This window comes from Myotis lucifugus, unplaced genomic scaffold (assembly GCF_000147115.1).
Source record: "Myotis lucifugus unplaced genomic scaffold, Myoluc2.0 scaffold_537, whole genome shotgun sequence".
NCBI classification, from domain to species: Eukaryota; Metazoa; Chordata; class Mammalia; order Chiroptera; family Vespertilionidae; genus Myotis; species Myotis lucifugus.
The window spans coordinates 491,955-510,928 of NW_005871585.1; the positions used below are offsets into that span (position 1 = coordinate 491,955).

The 18,974-nt window shown below is 38.3% G+C and overlaps 1 protein-coding gene across 1 annotated transcript in view; it reads right to left on the reverse strand.

Moving 5' to 3' along the window:
* FIG4 (FIG4 phosphoinositide 5-phosphatase) overlaps window positions 1–18,974 on the reverse strand; it is a gene marked incomplete at its 5' end in the record, with an annotated part of 87,048 nt that overhangs the window by 63,378 nt on the left and 4,696 nt on the right. The window contains 7 exons of the mRNA XM_023745333.1: window positions 2,534–2,631; window positions 3,026–3,188; window positions 4,399–4,499; window positions 6,295–6,423; window positions 9,659–9,807; window positions 13,377–13,427; window positions 15,455–15,611. Of these exons, the coding sequence (XP_023601101.1) occupies window positions 2,534–2,631; window positions 3,026–3,188; window positions 4,399–4,499; window positions 6,295–6,423; window positions 9,659–9,807; window positions 13,377–13,427; window positions 15,455–15,611 (848 nt within the window). The remainder of the gene's footprint in view (window positions 1–2,533; window positions 2,632–3,025; window positions 3,189–4,398; window positions 4,500–6,294; window positions 6,424–9,658; window positions 9,808–13,376; window positions 13,428–15,454; window positions 15,612–18,974) is intronic.

Below are 18,974 nucleotides of genomic sequence, written 5' to 3' on the forward strand. Positions count from 1 at the left end.
CAACTGTCTTCATTTTTCACTAGATACACCCCCAGCAGGAAGTGCTCCCCCGGCAGGGGCGGGGGTACTGTACTCACTGCCACCGCTGCTCACCTTCACCCCACGCCTCAGTCTGCTTCCGTCAGTCTCCTCGGTGCTGTAACACCAATGGGCAGCTCTGCCCTTTTCATCTGACTTGACCCGTCAACATTTCCCACTGTTGACCACTTAGTTTCCTCATCATGAAACATGTCTTCTCTTGCTTTTCATGACATAGCACTCATTTGCTTTTCCTCCTACTTTTATCTGTTTTTCCTCTTATTCCCTAAGAGACTCAGACGGCTCTCGCTGGACAGTAAGAGCTGGAGGTCCTCAAGACTGGACCAAAGGCCCTTCCCTCTTCCCATTCAATAGCCTGCATATGGGCATCCCATCTGTAACCACGCCTCAGAGAGCACCTGCAACAGATGAATCACCAAAGTCACATCTCGGCCAGACCTCTCCTCTGAGCTTCCAACTCGCAAACTGAACACCTATTTGCACCTCCTTTTAGAGGACTCCGATCCACATAAACCTCAGCATGTCCAAACCATACTCATGATCTTGCCCCACAGACTGAGCCGGCGTTCCCTATGTCAGTGGATGGCATCCCCATCCACCCACCCGAATAAGTAAAAAACCTGAGAAGCAAGCCTGACATCTCTCTCTCCCTCGCCTTAAATCCTGCCCTTCACCAAATCCACCTCCTCCGTCCACTTCTCTCATCTCTACCACACCAACTCTAGGAGAAACCAGAGTCACCCCTTTTCTGGATAATTATAATAGCCTCCTATGTGGTCTTCCAGCATTGACTTCAGCCTTGTACCAATCCATTTGTTCTCTATGTGGAGGTCAGGACAATCTTTTCAAAACATAAATCTAATCACAATCCTCTCAACCATGCAGAACCTTCTATGGCTTTCCATTGCTCTCAGGATAAAGACCAGCCTTAACGCACCCTACAAGAACTCTCTCTTCAGTCTCAGTTCACAACGGGCTCTCCTGTCCTCATTCTCTGGGCCCCAGTCACACAGGCCTTTTCTTCCTCAAACACACCATATTTGTTCCTATTTCAGGGGCTCAGTACCTACTGTTCTGAGTTGAATACTATTATCTGGTTTTTTGACTAGTTAACGCCTCTTCCTTTGGGCTGCACTGACTCATCGCTTCCTCAGGGAAGACTTCTCTGCCACTGTAAGCTCTCACAGCACCATCTACCCCGTCTGGGTATCTCCGCATTACTTCATCGTCTTTTCCAACAGACTGTTAGCTCTGAGAAGGCAGGGATGGTTTCTATGGTTGCCCCGGCACAAAAAAAAAGTTCAAAAACACTTGTTAAACAATGGACTACATGAACACAGGATTCCTTGGGTTTGATTAAAATGAGTTATATTTATTAACCAACCTCTCAAAATAATCTCAGATGCTATTGGGCTATTGGCTGCTGCCACAACCATAACAAAACCCTTGTTTTCCATACTCTCTTGGCTGCAGACTGAGATTCTGTCAATTCACTTCTACGCAACAAATACAGATACAATTTATTATCTGGTCTCCCTGTCCTCCATCCTAGACCTTTGACCTGCATGCCTACTCATACACAAGATACGGTGAGCACACAGAGTGTACTCAGACAAGGAAGCAGAGAACTATGGGGCTATGCCACCACTCTGTCCACCTGCTCTCGAGCCACAACAGCACCCCATTTCTGAATCTAGCCTTTAGGTCCTATTACTATGTATTAACCTGCCAAGAGAGCTTCTGGATTGTCAAGGGAACTAGCTGTATCAAGGCCGGGCTGTGGCTGTTTGATCTCCATACTTCCCTCTCCAAGCTGTCCTGGAAACTAAGGCAAACTGTTACCCATACCTAGTTCACTCAAGGAAATCAGGAGACTGACACATCACATCACACTCTTCCCTTGGAAACATATCACTGATTCTCCTAGGCACCCACAGAATAGGCCACATGACTTGAAGTCAAAGGACAGCAGCTGTACTGGGCTGCATATCGGGGCGCACTGTGCTGTCTGTTCCTGGAACAGACAGATAGGAAGGTACTGACATCAGGTCAGGCCTTGAGATATGGTCTCATGGTCCCTCCTCAATATACTGTGCTCTCTGTTCCTGGAAAACATAGATAGGAAGGTGATAATGCTATACTGTGTCGGGAACAAATTGTGTAAACAAGGCTTTGTAACTTTGTAGTTTTTGCAAATAAATATGCTGTAACTCTTGCAGTCAGGGCTGCAGTTCAGCCTTTGCTTTGAACTGCAGACAGCTGGCCAGCTTAATAAAGGTTCCTAAATTTAAATTCTGAGTCGGTGGTCTATCTCGCTGAGTCAACCCATAACACAGCTCAGACAGCTCAGACACAGTAAGCCATCAGAGCATGTTAAGTCTACAAGTCTCTCCTCCGGGGAAAGGTAAAGCCAGCCTGTCAAACCCCTCGGTGCTGGGGAGAAGGTTGCCCAGGGTGACTGAACTTCATAACCGCAAAGGTGAGCACATCATACCTTCACTAAATTCAAGATGATGATGGGGGAGCCAAACCTCTGAAGCATCTGGTCAAAGTGAAGGGCAGCCACATGTGCAAATGGATCTGCCTGATCCACTGGGGAGAAAAAGGGGAAAAAGAATGAATACCAGAATGGAAACTATAAAGCAAGAAACAAGTATAGGATTTTGTTTTGTTACTTAATGTTTACAGAAATGCAATTCAACTAATCCACTAGTTCCATTCCCAAATTCCTCTCCAGCTTATCAACACACTCATTCATCTATTGAATTTGAAAGGTTTACATTTCTGAAGTAATTTACTAGCAGCCAAAATAAAAGAAAAATATAAAGTTATTGTATGAAATAATATAATTATCTTCTAAATTATCTTCTTTCTAGTACTAAAATGTTGTCAAAACAGAAGCATTTATGAGATTTCTTTGATAATAGTCAATTATCTCTAAATGTGTATAAAGAAGAGTAACTATTAAAAATATTGTTCCACGCACATGTAATAGGTGGCTTAGGCATCATAGTTGAAATGTCCTGAGACCAGTACAAAGGAACTGATCCTCTAACTTGTACATAAGAAGAATAACTTCCTGCAGTAAAAGACATCACAGAAGCATCGCAGAGTATTTGTTCAGTCTCCACTTCATTTGCAACATCACCCTGTAAAGAAAGGTACATGAAAGGTATTTTATGTTCTTAGACATTTTTAATGAAAAAAATTTCAAGTACACAATTAAATTATAATTCCTATTCTTAGAATGTTTTGAGAGAGATAAATGTTGATAAGTTTTCATTGCGTATATTAGAAAAGGAAAACCATTATAATGCAATAAAGGCAATTAAAAAAAAAACAGAGAATAGACTAGGAAAAATGAAATGAAATAGCCAGTAATACAAATAGTAGAGAACATCTTGAGTGATACAAAAGGCAGAAAGGGAGAGAAAAGAAAAACAATTACAGGGAGTTATATAGGTTAGGAAGACCAGTAGAATATAAAAATCCAATTCTGAGAACCAAGGAGGAATGAAAGGACAAGAGTGAGAGTCACACAGCGTGTGATGGACAGAAGAAATAAAAAAAGGGTCCTGCAGTGGCTTTATCTATAAAAGTTATATAAGGATATGACAAAAAATAATTTCGAAGGCATTAAAAACATGTCTGTTGGGTTACCCTATGAATATTCAAAAGTAAATATTATAGCTACCAAATTCTGATTTTTTAAACTATTTTCATTGTTAATATAATTTGTAAAACAATGTTGCTGTTTTAAATCAGTATCAAAATCCAATGTCTCACTCACTCTGTCTACTCAATCATACATCTGTCTAAGACAAGTTGTCTACTGAAAATAGAGACGGAGCACTCAGTGGGGATTCCATGACTGATGGCAGGACAGATGAATTTCTGTTGTGTGAACAGAATAAGGAGTCTGCCTGGAGCCAAGCTAGAGCAGAGAGACGGGGGTGAACAGCTCCCATGCCCTCCTCTCCTTATTCTTCTCAACCAGGATGCACTTCCAACAAGTGTTCCCTCCACTTACTTGTTGGGTGCAGGTGCTTTGCTATTTTAGTCTCTACACTAAGTATGTACCACAGCTTTCATATAGGACAGAAGTGGTTCACCTCCAAAGCATTAGAGATTTCATAACTCCCTGAGGTATTGCATAACTCGCTCTAAGACAGCCGATTCCTCAGCACATGTGCATATGTCCCATTTCTCACAAATTTCCGATACCCTGGAAAACTATTCTCTTGATAATGTCCCACACGAAGACATCCCACTTTCTAAAATTCTGCTTTGCTTCATCTGTCAGGAAAGTTGATTTAAAAGGCTAAGATGCCAGCAGCGCTGTTATTTTTTCCATCTTACCTCACAGTTTGCACCTCTCTTGAGAAAACGGGTCCCCGCAAACTTACTGGATCTTCTAGCTATTAGAGTGACATACACTGGTCGCCCATAGATCAATAGCTCTTAGAAATCAAGTTAAAGCTCTTCAGCATTCATGACAGTCACGCCAAACCAAGAGAATCATTATACCTTAAATACACACTTAAATACATCTTGTCGAGTAGGTTAAAGAATACCCAAAAGCTACACCCAAGAACAAACTGCATTGGGTCCAACTGTCCTTCTGAATTGTGCAGGTATATAAGGCAAAAGCAGACTCCCCTAAGGAGTGGTTTCTAAGAATTTCAGAGGAAATGGTAACCAGGTGTAGGGATACTGCTCAAGGGAAGGCCTGGTCTGTCCTTGTACCAACTAAAGGGTGTAAACAGGTACAACCACTCCTTCCTCAGTCTTCAGAGGCCATACACCTCTCAGAGAGAGCACACGTCACCTACCAGCCGGTTAAACTATGAAGCAATATATCACCCTCAGGAATGGAGTATGAAAGTGACTCAAATTTGTCACCTAACTGCAAAAACTGAACGTGTGAACTGTTCAACCAACGTACAGCTTATTGCTGTGTCACTTCATTAAACTTTCTAAGCCTCAGCTTCATCTTCTGTGAAATGGTATAAGTACTAATAAAGTAACTAATTTTATTAAGTTGGGAGGACTAGGCCAGGTAATGTATATAAAAGTAATGTGTGGCCTGTAGTAAATGCTTAAAAGTACTAATTGCTTTTATCATCATATAGACTTCTAGAATTCATTAAATGCTTGATAACTAGGAGACTAGATTCATCATTTAAACTAATGAGCTTTAAAATTATAATCTATTATGCTAGTTGCTACTTTAAAATAGCAAATTTTTAGTCTCTAAAATAGGTCTTTAAAAATCTAAGACACAAGGAAGAATGTCAACTAGACAACATGCTAGGTGCACAAACGCCCTACGTGATTTCAAAAGGGTGTGGGGAAAACCTAAACACCACTTCTAGAAAGTGTACACATTGCCTTTCTAAACCTCATAATAGCGCTTAGTTGAAAGGTTTCAACATAGCTAGAAAATTAAATAGAATGGGAAAAAGTATAAAATTGAACTCATCAGCTTAACCCAAGGCTCCTTCTATTTAATCCATCATACCCCTTTCCAGTCAGGCTTTCATTACCTTACGCCTGAACCACTGCAATTTTTCCTAACTCATGTCCCTTATTCTAGTCTCATTTCACTTAATAGCTTGAAAATGGCTATCAACTCAAGCTTCCTAAGTACTCCTTTGTACACCTTCTTGGAAAAAAAACTTTCAAAAGTCCTAGCACCAAACCCAAAGTCCTTTGTTCGACCACCAAAGCAATCTGGTGATTGACTATTTGAGTCCCTCCTACCAAGCCCTTCCCACTACATTGTACTTCCCGGGGGTTTTAAACACAAACCACAAGAACATGCCCATGAACTTTTCCACCTCTACGCTCACGGTGCTCCCCCAACCCACGCTCTCACTCCCTGCTCACTGCTAAGGCCTGACTTTGTTTAGGGCGCAGGCCAAGTTCAACTTCTCCTGGGAGCCTGCCCCGTCCTCCCCACCGGGAAGTGATTCTGCTCCCTTTCTCAAATAAGAATGGTACTTCTCTCCATGTAACTTACAATGCACATAGCATTTTCTTCCTTATTTTTTATCTTTCTGTGTACATAATTGGTCTGTTCAAGTGATCTGAATGCCTCTTTGTACTTTTACTACATGGCATTGTGGGTAAGTTTGCCAGTTGGGCACACAGCATGATAATTATAATCTTATAATTCGTAGATAGCTGTCTACAAATTGGCACAGCATGAGGTTAATATTGCATGTCTTAATTTTTTTAAAAAAAAAAGGATACTTGACTGCCCACAGAACCCATGAATAATATACAATAGCCAGTCACGATGCACAGTAGTCTTAATTATATCCAGAAGTTCACCATTCCACACATACTTCATATAAGGCTCACCACAGATCCCAAATACACCTGAAAAACAAAAGTTGGTATCAGAAAGATGAGGAAATTGGTTGACATTCAGCTCATTTTTAAGACCTTAAACTTCTGTTTTTAACTTCAAAATAAAATGGCTGATTAATAGCATTGCCGTTTTCAGTGGATATCATTCCTATCATTGTCTGGAACGCTGTGCTCATACAACCCAAAGTCAAAGAACAAACAGATTTTCTGATTTGTGAGAGTTTTTAACCTAAGAGAAAAGACAATGATAGGGAAATTAAGGACACGCACAAATATATGAACAAGACTGAGAGGTAGCTCAGAGCAGGGTTTGGGAGCACCACTCTGGGGTCAGAGTGCCTGGGTCCCAATCCTGGCTCAGCCTCTCAACAGCAGGTGACAGGTGTGACTTGCTATCTCAGTGCCCAATTCCTCACTTGTACCTATATCATGTGGTTGTTGTAAAGATGAACTAAGTTGATAACGCACATAAAGGCCTGCGAACACGCCTGGTGCCTTAGTGATACTTTCATAGTGATAGTCATTATACGAGGTTTTTTCTATATAATGTTTAATTTCATCAAACACAATTTCAGCATATCTAGATGCATTTATTGAACATCAAAAGTTCTATGAAATGCAAAATAAGAAATAAATATATTTATAAGATAATCATTTAAAAGATTGCAGCAGTTCTAGATAGCAGGGAATCAATACTATTTTTCTTCTCAAAACAGGATACACCAAGAGTGTTTATACACTATGACAAATACACTTGTTTTGATTCACAAAAATTAACTCTTCTCTGACCTTTTAAGGCATTACACAGAGCATGTATAATACAGACATGGATCGGAGTTCTGTCTTTGCCACTTATCAGCTCTGTGACCTTTGGCAAGTTATTTAACATCTCTAAAACTCAATTTGCCAAACTGTAAAATTATAATACTACTACTATTCACCTCTGAGGTACTGTTCAGATTAAATAAAATAATATATGCTAAGTGACTAACACACTGCTTGAAACAGCAGAGACTTTTTAAAAAATGTATTATTTTCTTTTTCTACCTACCCCCATATCTTCTACCCTTGCTCTCTGTTTCCTGTCAGTTTCCCCCTGTGGTGGGAAGTAATGATCCCTCATGTATTTGTCCTAATCACCAGAACCTGTGAATATGTTACATTACACAGCAAAGAGGAATTAAAGTTGCAGATGGAATTAGGTTGCTAATCGGATGACCCTGAGATGGGGAGATTATTTTGAATTACCCAGGAAGGTCCACTGTAATCAGGGTCCTTATAAATGAAAGAGGAAAACAGGAGTGTTATAGCGATGTAACATGAAAAAAACCTTGGCTGACCATTGATGGCTTTGAGGACAGAACAAGGCCATGAGCCAGGAAATGCAGGCAGCTTCTAGAAGATGGAAAGGACAAGAAAACAAACTTTTCCCTACATTTTCAAGAAAAGAATGCAGCTCTGCCCACACCCAAATTTTAGTCCACTGAGAACTACTTTGGACTTCTGACTTCCATAAGATAATAAATCTGTATAGTTTTAAGCCATTAAGTTTTTGGTAATTTGTTACAGCAGCTATAAAAATCTAATACACACTGTTACTCATAACTATCGAGTACAATTGCTCTAGAGCAGTGGTTCTCAACCTTCCTAATGCCACGACCCTTTAATACAGTTCCTCATGTTGTGGTGACCCCCAATTTCATTGTTACAAATTGAACATAATTAAAGCATAGTGATTAATCACAAAAACAATATATAATTATATATGTGTTTTCCGATGGTTTTAGGCGACCCCTGTGAAAGGGTCATTCTACCCCCAAAGGGGTCGCGACCCACAGGTTGAGAACCACTGCTCTAGAGAGTAAAAAATGAAGTGGCTTCAGAGGCTTAATTCAGATCCCAGGCAGATATTCAATTTTTATTTAGGATGACATGTAGTGCAAATGTACTACTACTTTTAGATTTTCTATTACTAAGGGTGATATTTACAAGAAATAATACAAGCAAATATTCAGAAACACACTATTTTACCCTCCACCTGTCTCTAGTAGTGTAGGTTACAACTCACATATCTGAATCAGGGCAAATGTATGTGATCTGGATGTTCTGGAGTAGGGAGGGTGCACTGGGTTTGATCTTAGCTCAAGCGATAGTCAATCCAATAAACTAACCACAATTAAGGGCAATGACAGAAATGACATTCAGTGTTAGTAAAAGTCGAAGTCTTCTTAGAGTGGACCAGAACCTTTGGCAAAATGTGAATAGAGCACAGCCTCTTCTTGAGGGTCCTGCAAGGACAAACCTTTTGGAACTCTACATTACATTCTACCTCCTGCACCCACATCTTCATCACTCTCACTTACGCTGCATAGAAACCGGGCATCCAAGACACTACTGACTTACTACGTATCCCATAATAGATCCAATTCAGCTAAACTGCCTTAGCTTTAGGTCTGCAATGATTCCCTCACAACATTCACTTTAGCAATGCCTCTGGCTTTAGAGTTCTGGACCAACCCAAAAATCTAGGGGTAAAGCTACGGATTCTGTTGTGTGACTGGTTAGTCCAGGATCTCCAGGGTCACCCTAGACTGGTCACACAATGGTCCTGCAGTGGTCCTGACGGAAGCAAGGCCTATGAGGTCCCAGTGGGTCAAGCTGGGACCACAGTAAGAATAGCCTCTGACCTGCTGCACTGGCTCCTCTGGACACTGGTCATGTGATGTTAATCTCAGGCCTCAGTTTCCTACTTAGTCTTTATTTCTTTAAACGTGCATTTTACCAACTAAGCAGTTTTTATGAAGATTAGGGACTTTGTATATAAATGTCTAGGACACAATAGACAACCCATGGTGATTTTTTCCCCTAAAATTCAGCCCATATTTAACTGGTCACTGTGGGGGGTGTGGGGGGAATTGGTAGTGAGTTTTCTCCAATATTTAAAAACAAAATTCCTTATTTTAACTTCATCGAAGTACAGACCTGAATGCATTCCATAAAAAAGTACATAAAAATTTGCTACGAAATGTCAGCATACAATTTTCTGGCTGGCTCACAAAATCACCTGGTGATTAATGATCTCTATGAAAATGAATTGGTCAAGTTCATATATCCGAAACAAACTCATGTAAGGACAAAGAGCAACGAGGGATGGAGATATATGAGGGAAAGTGAGTGAATTTAATGAGATGCCATTTCACGGAGGCTACATTAACATACATTAGATGTGCTGAGAACCACCTACCACTTCCACCCTGTGTAATCAATCCTTCATCTTCAAAGATGTCGAAACTCTCCGAGCGAGTCTGGGTCGTTTCTGACTTTAACATCTCCAGGGGCATTCGCAAGACAGTGAGATTATATTGAAGCGAGTGGGACAAATCATAGCTGTAACTGAGAACATAACTGAAAGTTAATAAGAATTACAAAAGCAAAAGATATTTCACAGCCTTGGCTCCCATATGGAATTAAAAACTGTGAACTAAATTACTTAGCAACTGTTACTATACCTAAAAGCAATGCTGTCCAAATAAGCACTGTAAAACATAGTGAACCATAAATATAATTGGAAATTTAGAAATCATTGCATGATTGAGGCATGTGCATGTCTAGAAAGGTACAATACAACATGAGTAACCTACACTCGTTGATTTGCAATGTGCATTTTTTGCTTCACACTGAAATCAATCTAACTACATGGCCTTATGCAAAGGTGTCACACTCCCATGTATATCTGAATGTAGCTCTATAGATGTTACAATATCCACTACAACAGTGCATGGTCTGTATTCTAGTTTAACTGTGAACAAAAATAATTCTATTCATTATTAATGATGGAATCAATCTAACTACATGGCCTTATGCAAAAGTGTCACACTCCCATGTATATCTGAATGTAGCTCTATAGATGTTACAATATCCACTACAACAGTGCATGGTCTGTATTCTAGTTTAACTGTGAACAAAAATAATTCGGTTGGGGGAAATGAGGACACATTTGTAATACCTTAACTAATAAAAAAAAAGAATGTAGCATAAGCCATTATAGTGAAACATGTTTTAGAAAGTAACAGCCACCCAAGAAATTATAATAGTCTGAACAGTCTGTGTAAATAAAATTTGACTTTTAAGCCAAAAGAAACCCATTAATACTTATTTGACATAAGTAATAATTTTTATGAGTATCTCTAGTTATATGTATTTTAGCAAAGAATTTCAAAAGGTATCAAGACTTCTTTATGTTTATACAAATTTGTAAAATATTTGTCATATTTTAAGATGGTTACAATTCTATCTGGAGACATTATTTCAATTACTACTTTATCTTTAATTTTTCATGTAATTTGTTGAAATTGATTTTGTTTCATCTGTGAAATTCAATTTTACCATAATTGTTTGATGATACCACAATTCTAATTTTACTAGCATCTAATCTCACATGGCTAAAAACTGTTGGTTTTTCAATCTCAGAAAAAAAAATACTTAGAAGTACATTTAACCAAGGAAGTGAAAATTCTGTATGCTAAAAATTATGACATTGATGAGAGAAATTAAAGAAGACTTAAGTAAAAGTAAAGATATCTTGTGCTCATGGAACAGAAGAATTAAAACTGTTTAAATGCCCATATTACTCAAAGACATCTATAGATTCAGTGCAATCCCTATCAAAATTCCAATGACATTTTTCACAGAAATATTAAACTAAAAAGCTCTGCACAGAAGAAACAGCCAGCAGAATAAAAATGCAACCATGGAAGAGGAAAAAAAATCTGCAAACCATCTATTTGATAAAGGATTAATATCCAAAATACACAGGGAACTCATACAACTCAATAGCAAAAAATAAACAGTCCAATTAAAAGTGGGCAAAGGATTTGAATAGACTTGAATAGACAAAGAATACACATGGCCTACAAAAGCAAGAAAACATGCTCAACATCACATCAGGGAAGTGCAAATTATAACCATAATGAGATATCACCTCGCACTTGTTAGAATGTCAAAAAGACAAGAAACAGGTGTTGGTGAGGATGTTAAGGGAACCCTTTGCACTGTTGGTGGGAATGTAAATTGGTATAGCCACTATGGGAAACAGTATGGAGATTCCTCAAAAAAATTAAAAGTAGAACGACCATATGATCCAGCAAGCTCATATCTGGGTATATATACAAAGAAAATGAAATCACTATCTCAAAGAGACATCTGCACCTCCATACTTATTGCAGGATTATTTGCAATAGCCAAGATGTGTAAACAACCTAAGAGTCCATTAACGAATGAATATATAAAGATGTGAACAAACACACACACACAGGCACACGTGCATGCATGCATAATGAAATATTACTCAGCTATAAAAAGAAAATCTTGCCTTTTGTAGCAACATGAATGGATCTTGACGGCATTATGCTAAGTGAAGTAAGTCAGACAGAGAAAGACAAATACTGTATGTTCTCACTTATATGCAGAATATAAAAGAACTGAGCTATAGATAGTAGAGTTGTAGTTGACAGGGGTGGGGGTTAAGGGAATGGGAATGGGAGATGTTGGTCAAAGGGTAAAAACTTCCAACTGTAAGACAAATTAATTCTGGGGATTAAATGCACTGCACAGTAACTATAATTAATGATACTGAATTATACACTTGAAATTTTTAAGAGTAATCTTAAATATTAGCACACACACAAAATCAAAATTATGTGAGGGGTAATATGTGTTAATTAACCTTACTGTGGTAGCCATTTTGCAGTATATACATGTATGTAATCATCACATTGTATACTTTAAACTTACATATGTTATACGTCAATATCTCAATGAAGCTGGAGGGTGGAAGAAGGTTTTTTGCTTCACACTGAAGCAATAGCTACTTGAAACAATCAATTCTTCCTATTTAAAACAATTGCTTTATGCTAGCTAAATCTTAAGAATGTAGCATAGTGTTTTTATTATTTATTTATTTATTTATTTTTAATCCTCACCCAAGGATATTTTTTCATTAATTTTTGGAAAGAGTGGAAGAGAGAAGGAAAGACAGAGAAATATCGCTGTGAGAGAAACACATCGTTTGGTTGCCTCCTGCATGAGCCCTGACCAGGGCCCAGGCCGGGGAGGAGCCTGCAACCGAGGAACATGCCCTTGACTGGAATCGAACCCGGGACCCTTCGGTCCACAGGCTGACACCCTTAGTATAGTGCTTTTTAAAGCTTACTTATGAGACACACAAACTTTACCCTACATATTTTTACTACTGGAATAACTCGATCACAAGTCAAAATGGGGATGCAAAGTTGAAAAACATGAAGAGAAGACCACCAAACTTCAGAATTAACTCAAGATGCTATAAACATAAAATTAAGGACTAAAGACTGAAAACAGATGATTGAGACAAATACACTGGAAATATACACCCAATAGACATTTGTGGAAGTGAAAATTATTTCTTTAGGAGCCCTTCACGACACAGTACTACTGCTAAAATAATTAGCTTCCTTCAGAGTTTTACATCAATGAAGACATAATCCACTCTTACATAGTAGATATGTTTTAGTTATTTCATGGGTAAATGGTTCATTACATTAACAATTTTAAAATAATGCAAAGTACCCCATTCAGTATATGACACCAATAGCTACAGCACTCTAGGTCCTCTTTTAGTCCCTGTGACTCAAGTCTGTACTGGTGCATGCTATTTTGTGTTCTACTTTTTAGTTTTGACAGTGTTCTGATAGATTTTCCCACGTAGCACAACTCTGTATCTATTAGGCCTACATATTGGTCACATCAGTGGAAGTATAATACTCTATCATAATGCTCTACTATAATTTAGTATTGTTTTACTGTTGGCCATTTTTAAAAAAATACAAAAAGTACTAATGTGTCCTCTGATTCTGTTTTTACCTCCTAGAAAATAATATAAACATTTAAGTGGCTGAAAGGAGAAAAACTAAGCTTAAGCTTACCTAAAGTAAAAATTGCTAGATAGATCCACATTTTGAAATATTCGTAGGTACCTAAAAAAAAAAAAAAGCATATTACTATTATTTTTTCATAGCTTAACATATACTCAAAAGTACATTTATGTTTGTAAATATACTCATTAAAACTGAGAAATTCAATCCATAACTGGATTAAGGATTTCATCTGAAGCAATTTCTGTGTGTGTGTGTGTTAATCCTTACCCGAGGATATTTTTCTATTGATTTTTAGAGAGAGTGGAAGGGAGGGAGAGAGATAGAGAGAAACATCTATGTGAGAGAGAAAAACATCAACTGGCTGCCTCCTGCATGCACCTTGACTGCGGATCAAGCCTACAACCAAGGTACATGCCTTTGACCAGAATCGAACCCGGGATCCTTCAGTCCTCAGGCCAATGCTCTATCCACTGGGCCAAATGGCTGGGGCTGAAGCAATTTCTAAGTTTGTTGGTCATCCCTTCAGAGAACCTGAACCTTACATTTGACCATTCCCTCATCACTGATGATGCCACCGAAGGAAAATCATGTACTTGCATGGGGCACTTTAACTTGTTTTTACAATGTGCTTTGCAAATGCTATGAGGTTGGAGACAGGAGCGTAACTAAAATAAATAACCGAAATGTTTGTGAATCATCATAATTTTAAATTGGAAAGTGTTTTAAATTGAAAAAATAAATATATAGAAAAAATATCCACATATCTACCACTCACAATAAATAAGTGTTAAAATTTTTCCATATTCTTTTTAAAGATTTTTGATCATAAATTTTCTAAAACATTTTTAGCAAGTGGCAGATGATGACACCTCACTCCTAAATATTTTGGGACATACAGGTTGTCCCAAAAAATGTATACACATTTTGAATGATTATAAAGTCAGTGTTTATTAACATACAGTTCAATTTTCAAAATTTAAAAGAATCTACAGAAATGAGTATTTTTTTTTTTTGTCAATGCTTGTTTCCAAACTGATGACCATTCTGGTCCAGGCACTATTGATAATATGAAGCAATGGAATCGCAAACATCAAGAATAATTTCATTCGGTATTTGTGTGCCCTTAATTCATCGACTGTTGCCAGTTTTGTACCGTAAACTTTATATTTTATGTATCCCCATAAAAAAATGTCTAGTGGCACTTTAGGATAAATTTTCATTGTTCAAAGCTTAGTCTGGCTTCACCCATTATTTCAAATCACTTAAACCTGAAAAGGAGTGAATATTAAGTGAGTTATCAGTTGTTAAAGTGTATTTACATTTTTGGGGACACCCTATATCTATTCTGATCAAAACCATCTTGTAAATAATCACAGTATCGTCATTGCAACCAAATTTTGATATTGATTCAATTTTACCTTGTCTATAACAATCCATATACAAACTATTCCAATAAATTTCTTAATAGCTCTGTGTGTATGATTACATGCACATGCGTGCAAGCACACGTTTTAATCCAGAATTCAACAGAAATTCAAGTATTACATTTGGTTGTCATGTCTGCTCTAAATTCTAGAACAGTCGTCTGGCTTTTTCTGTCTTTGTTGACACTGACATTTTTGAAGAGCCCCAACCAGTTGTCTAACCAAATGTCCCACAATATGGATTTGTCTGATTTTTCCTCATGCTTAGATTCAAGTGAAATATTTTAAGCAAGAAAACTACACAGGTAATCTGTGTCCTTCCCATTTTTTCACATTAAGAGGCAAATAATGTCAGTTTTGTCTCATTATCGGCAATGCTACGTTTGATCATTTGGTTAAGTATGTTTGCCATTTTCTTCCTCTTTGTAAATAATAAAGAGATTCATATAGTATATGTTGAGACTGAATGAATATTCTGTTTATCAATAATAACTTCCCACCTAATGCTTTCAGCAGCCATTGTTGATCCTCACCTGAATCAACTGTTATAATGGAGGTTTTTAAGAGCTCTTGAACAAAAGTTGTAGAATTATAAGCCAACTTTTTACATTTTTAACATAACATTTGTAATCTGTTGACTATATTTTGCTTTCTATTTGATCTACCACATTTTAAAAAATAGTAATTACCATCAGTACATACCTAGCTTCATCTGGATGAGTAATCCGTACAGAATCATTGGGTATATAGATCATATTCGTATCTTCAATCTTATATATTGCATGACCTCCAATATCTGCCATCTTCCTCCTTTTAGTTATTAACACAATATAATAGCCTTCTAAAAACCTGACAAAACCTACAAACAAAATAAATGTTTCCGAAACTTAGTAATGCTTTTATATACACATTTAAAAGGCAAAATAATTTTGACATATTTCCAACTTTATTTCACTCTTTGATTTGTAACCATACAAATTTTCAGTCATCTTAGAATTATTCTCTAGGAATATCTATATTAACATTAATTGCACTTAAAATCTTACTCTAGACCAGGGGTCCTCAAACTTTTTAAACAGGGGGCAGGTTCACTGTCCCTCAGACTGTTGGAGGGCCAGACTATAGTTTAAAAAAAAACTATGAACAAATTCCTATGCACACTGCACATATCTTATTTTGAAGTAAAAAAACAAAACGGGAACAAATACAATATTTGTATTTGCATGTGGCCCGCGGGCCGTAGTTTGAGGACTCCTGCTCTAGACAATTTTATTACAATCATTTACTCTTTTATACTTAGTTTCATTTCAAATAGGACCGAGGTGCTATTACAAATATATATATATATGATTAAGAGGAGTTGTTGTTCAATGGGTATAGAGTTTCAGTTTTGCAGGATGAAAAGTTCTAGAAATCTGTTGCACAACAAGGTACAATTAGGTAACATCACTGTACTGTACACTTAAAAATGGCTAATATTGTAAATATTATACTCCCTCTGTCCCATAATAATAGTAGCAGTAGATGAATGTAATTTGTCCCATAATAATAGTAGCAAAAGAAAATAAATATAGAACGCAACATTTATTATCAAAAAACTAGATTAAATTAAACAATAAATTAAAAATAGTACTCCTAATTTTTATTTTGAGTGTTCAGATAGTTTCTGGATTTTTCAATAATTTCGTTATTGCATTTTAAACTTGTAAGTAGGATCCCTTGGCTGCGAAGCTTTGCTTTCCCTACATGCGTGAGCTTAAAATTATTGGAGCCATCGTTCTTCATTGCTTCCAGCATAACTTGTTGAAGTGACAGAAATGTATTATCCAGTATTTTGGGAGAAATATTATCAAAGGCTAATATACCTCTTCTGCTAAGAGGAATATGTCTAAGTTTTTCAAGTTTTTCTCCATAATCTTTGCATTTACGTCCATAGTTTTGTTTTTTCAAAGAATCAACATTAGCATAAGATTCTCCTTGACAATTATTTTCGGAAGCACGTTTCCAAATTCTTGATATGGTCATTCTGTTGCACTTAAATTGTTTTGCAGCTAATATAATTGCACCTTTCTGCAACTTTTCCTTTTTCTTTTGATGCATCAAGAACTAGACAATCGCAACTTGATCTTTGCTTGAAAACTCTCTTTTTTCATCTTACTTTTACAATGGGTTGATATTCAACTGAAATAAAACAATTGATTTCGATCAGTGGATAAAATTAGAAAAATAGTTATAATTTGTAATAATTAGATTAACCTAAAAATTGAAAGATGTGTCAAAACAAATGACAGATGTCATGAAACATTGATTTTGAATGAAGGCTTCGCAATTTTGCGCTACAACATAACTTACAGCTGCATTCACCAATAATTCCCATTTAAATATTCACTTGCTACTGTTATTTTGGGACAGAGGGAGTATGATATTTATTTTACATATAGATATAAAATAAATCAGTATGTAAAAGTAAAAATATTTAAAAACAAAATCCGCACACGTTCTTAGAAACTTATAGTACTGTGCTAACATACACTGTGAATCTCAATGGGGGATAAAAATTAAGCACTCCCCTAGATTTGTTTAATCATAGAACCTTATCCCCTTTTTTAAAAAGGAAGTTAGCCAATGGATAAATGTTCTGAGAAACATTCTTTGAAATATGTTGCACAAAAGTATGAACAAAGTTCATTGATTTTTTATTACTACAGGCAAAATCCAACTTGAGCCAGCTTTTAAAAAAGGAATTAATATCAAGAATACTGAGGTGACCCATAACACCAATGGGCAATATATGATTGACCCTCAACAAAAAACTTAGTCAAGATGCATTTCTGAACATGTGCTTTATTCTTATCTCTTTCCATAGACCAGGCTCCTCCACTTCTCTGGATCAGGTACTGGGAAACACAACTGCAAATAACTCTAGGCTTTATGTCTAAAAACTTCACTGGGAAAAACACAACTTTTTTATCAAGTTCAATTCCAGAATTCCTAGGGAAGGACTCGGATTAGCCCAATATGGGTTGGGTGCCAATCCTCGACAATCAATTGGGGTCAAGGAATAAAGTCACATTTCATTGGAAGCCATGTATTTATATAACTAGAGGCCCGGTGCACGAAATTCATGCACGGGTAGGGCCCCTAGGCCTGGCCTGTGATCAAGGTCTATCTGTGGGGAAACTGGCAGGGCGATCAGGGCCCCTGCTTGCACCCACTTTGGCCTAGCGCCACTTACTCACCGCCCCCTCCCCCACACCGCCCTGTGGGCTGGGGGAAGCTCCTACATTGAGCATCTGCCCCCTGGTGGTCAGTGCGCATCATAGTGACCGATCATTCCGCCATTTGGTCGATTTGCATTTTAGGGTTTTATATAGATAGACTAGAGGTCGTTTCTTTTTTTATTCTGAGATTTATTTACCTTCTATAATTGAAACTTTGTAGCCTTGAGTGGAGCTCAGAGCCGGCCAGGGTGGGCGGGAAGCTTGGCTTCCTCCATCGCCAGGGGCAACCCAAGCCTCCTGCTCGCTCCAGCTCCATGGCTGCCGGCCGCCATCTTTGTTGGATTAATTTGCATATAGTCGCACTGATTGGCTGGTGGGTGTGGCTTAAGGTGTAACGAAGGTATGGTCAATTTGCATGTTTGTCTTTTATTAGATTAGACTAGAGGCCCAGTGCACAAAATTTGTGCACTCGGTGGGGGTGGGGGGTGCGTCCCTCAGCCCGGCCTGCGCCCATTTGCAGTCCAGGACCCCTTGGGGGATGTCCACCGGTTGACTTAGGCCCACTCCCCGGGGGATCAGGCTTAAGCTTGCAGTCAGACATCCTTCGGTAGCCAGGGAGCCCTCGGGGGATGTCCGACTAAAGGCTTAGGCCCCCAAGGGATCGGGCCTAAATTGTTAGTTAGACATTCTTAGTGCTGCCATGGAGGTGGAAGAGGCTCCTGCCACCACCTCCGCACTGGCCATGAGCCAGCTTCTGGCTGAGTGGCACTACTCCTTGGTCTGACCTAAACCCTAGAGATTAGTACTTCATTTTACAACTTTTCTCGGTTTATAGGCAGCAGCAAACTCAGACCACACAGTCGGGTGTGCGCCCGGGCCCTCCCACCCTCCGATCGCCATGGGGGATCGCTCTGCGCAGGCCAGCCCGCAACCCCAGCCCCAGTGGGGTCTGGGGTTGCGACCTGGCCTGCGCCCGGGCCCTCCCGCCCTCCGATGCCATG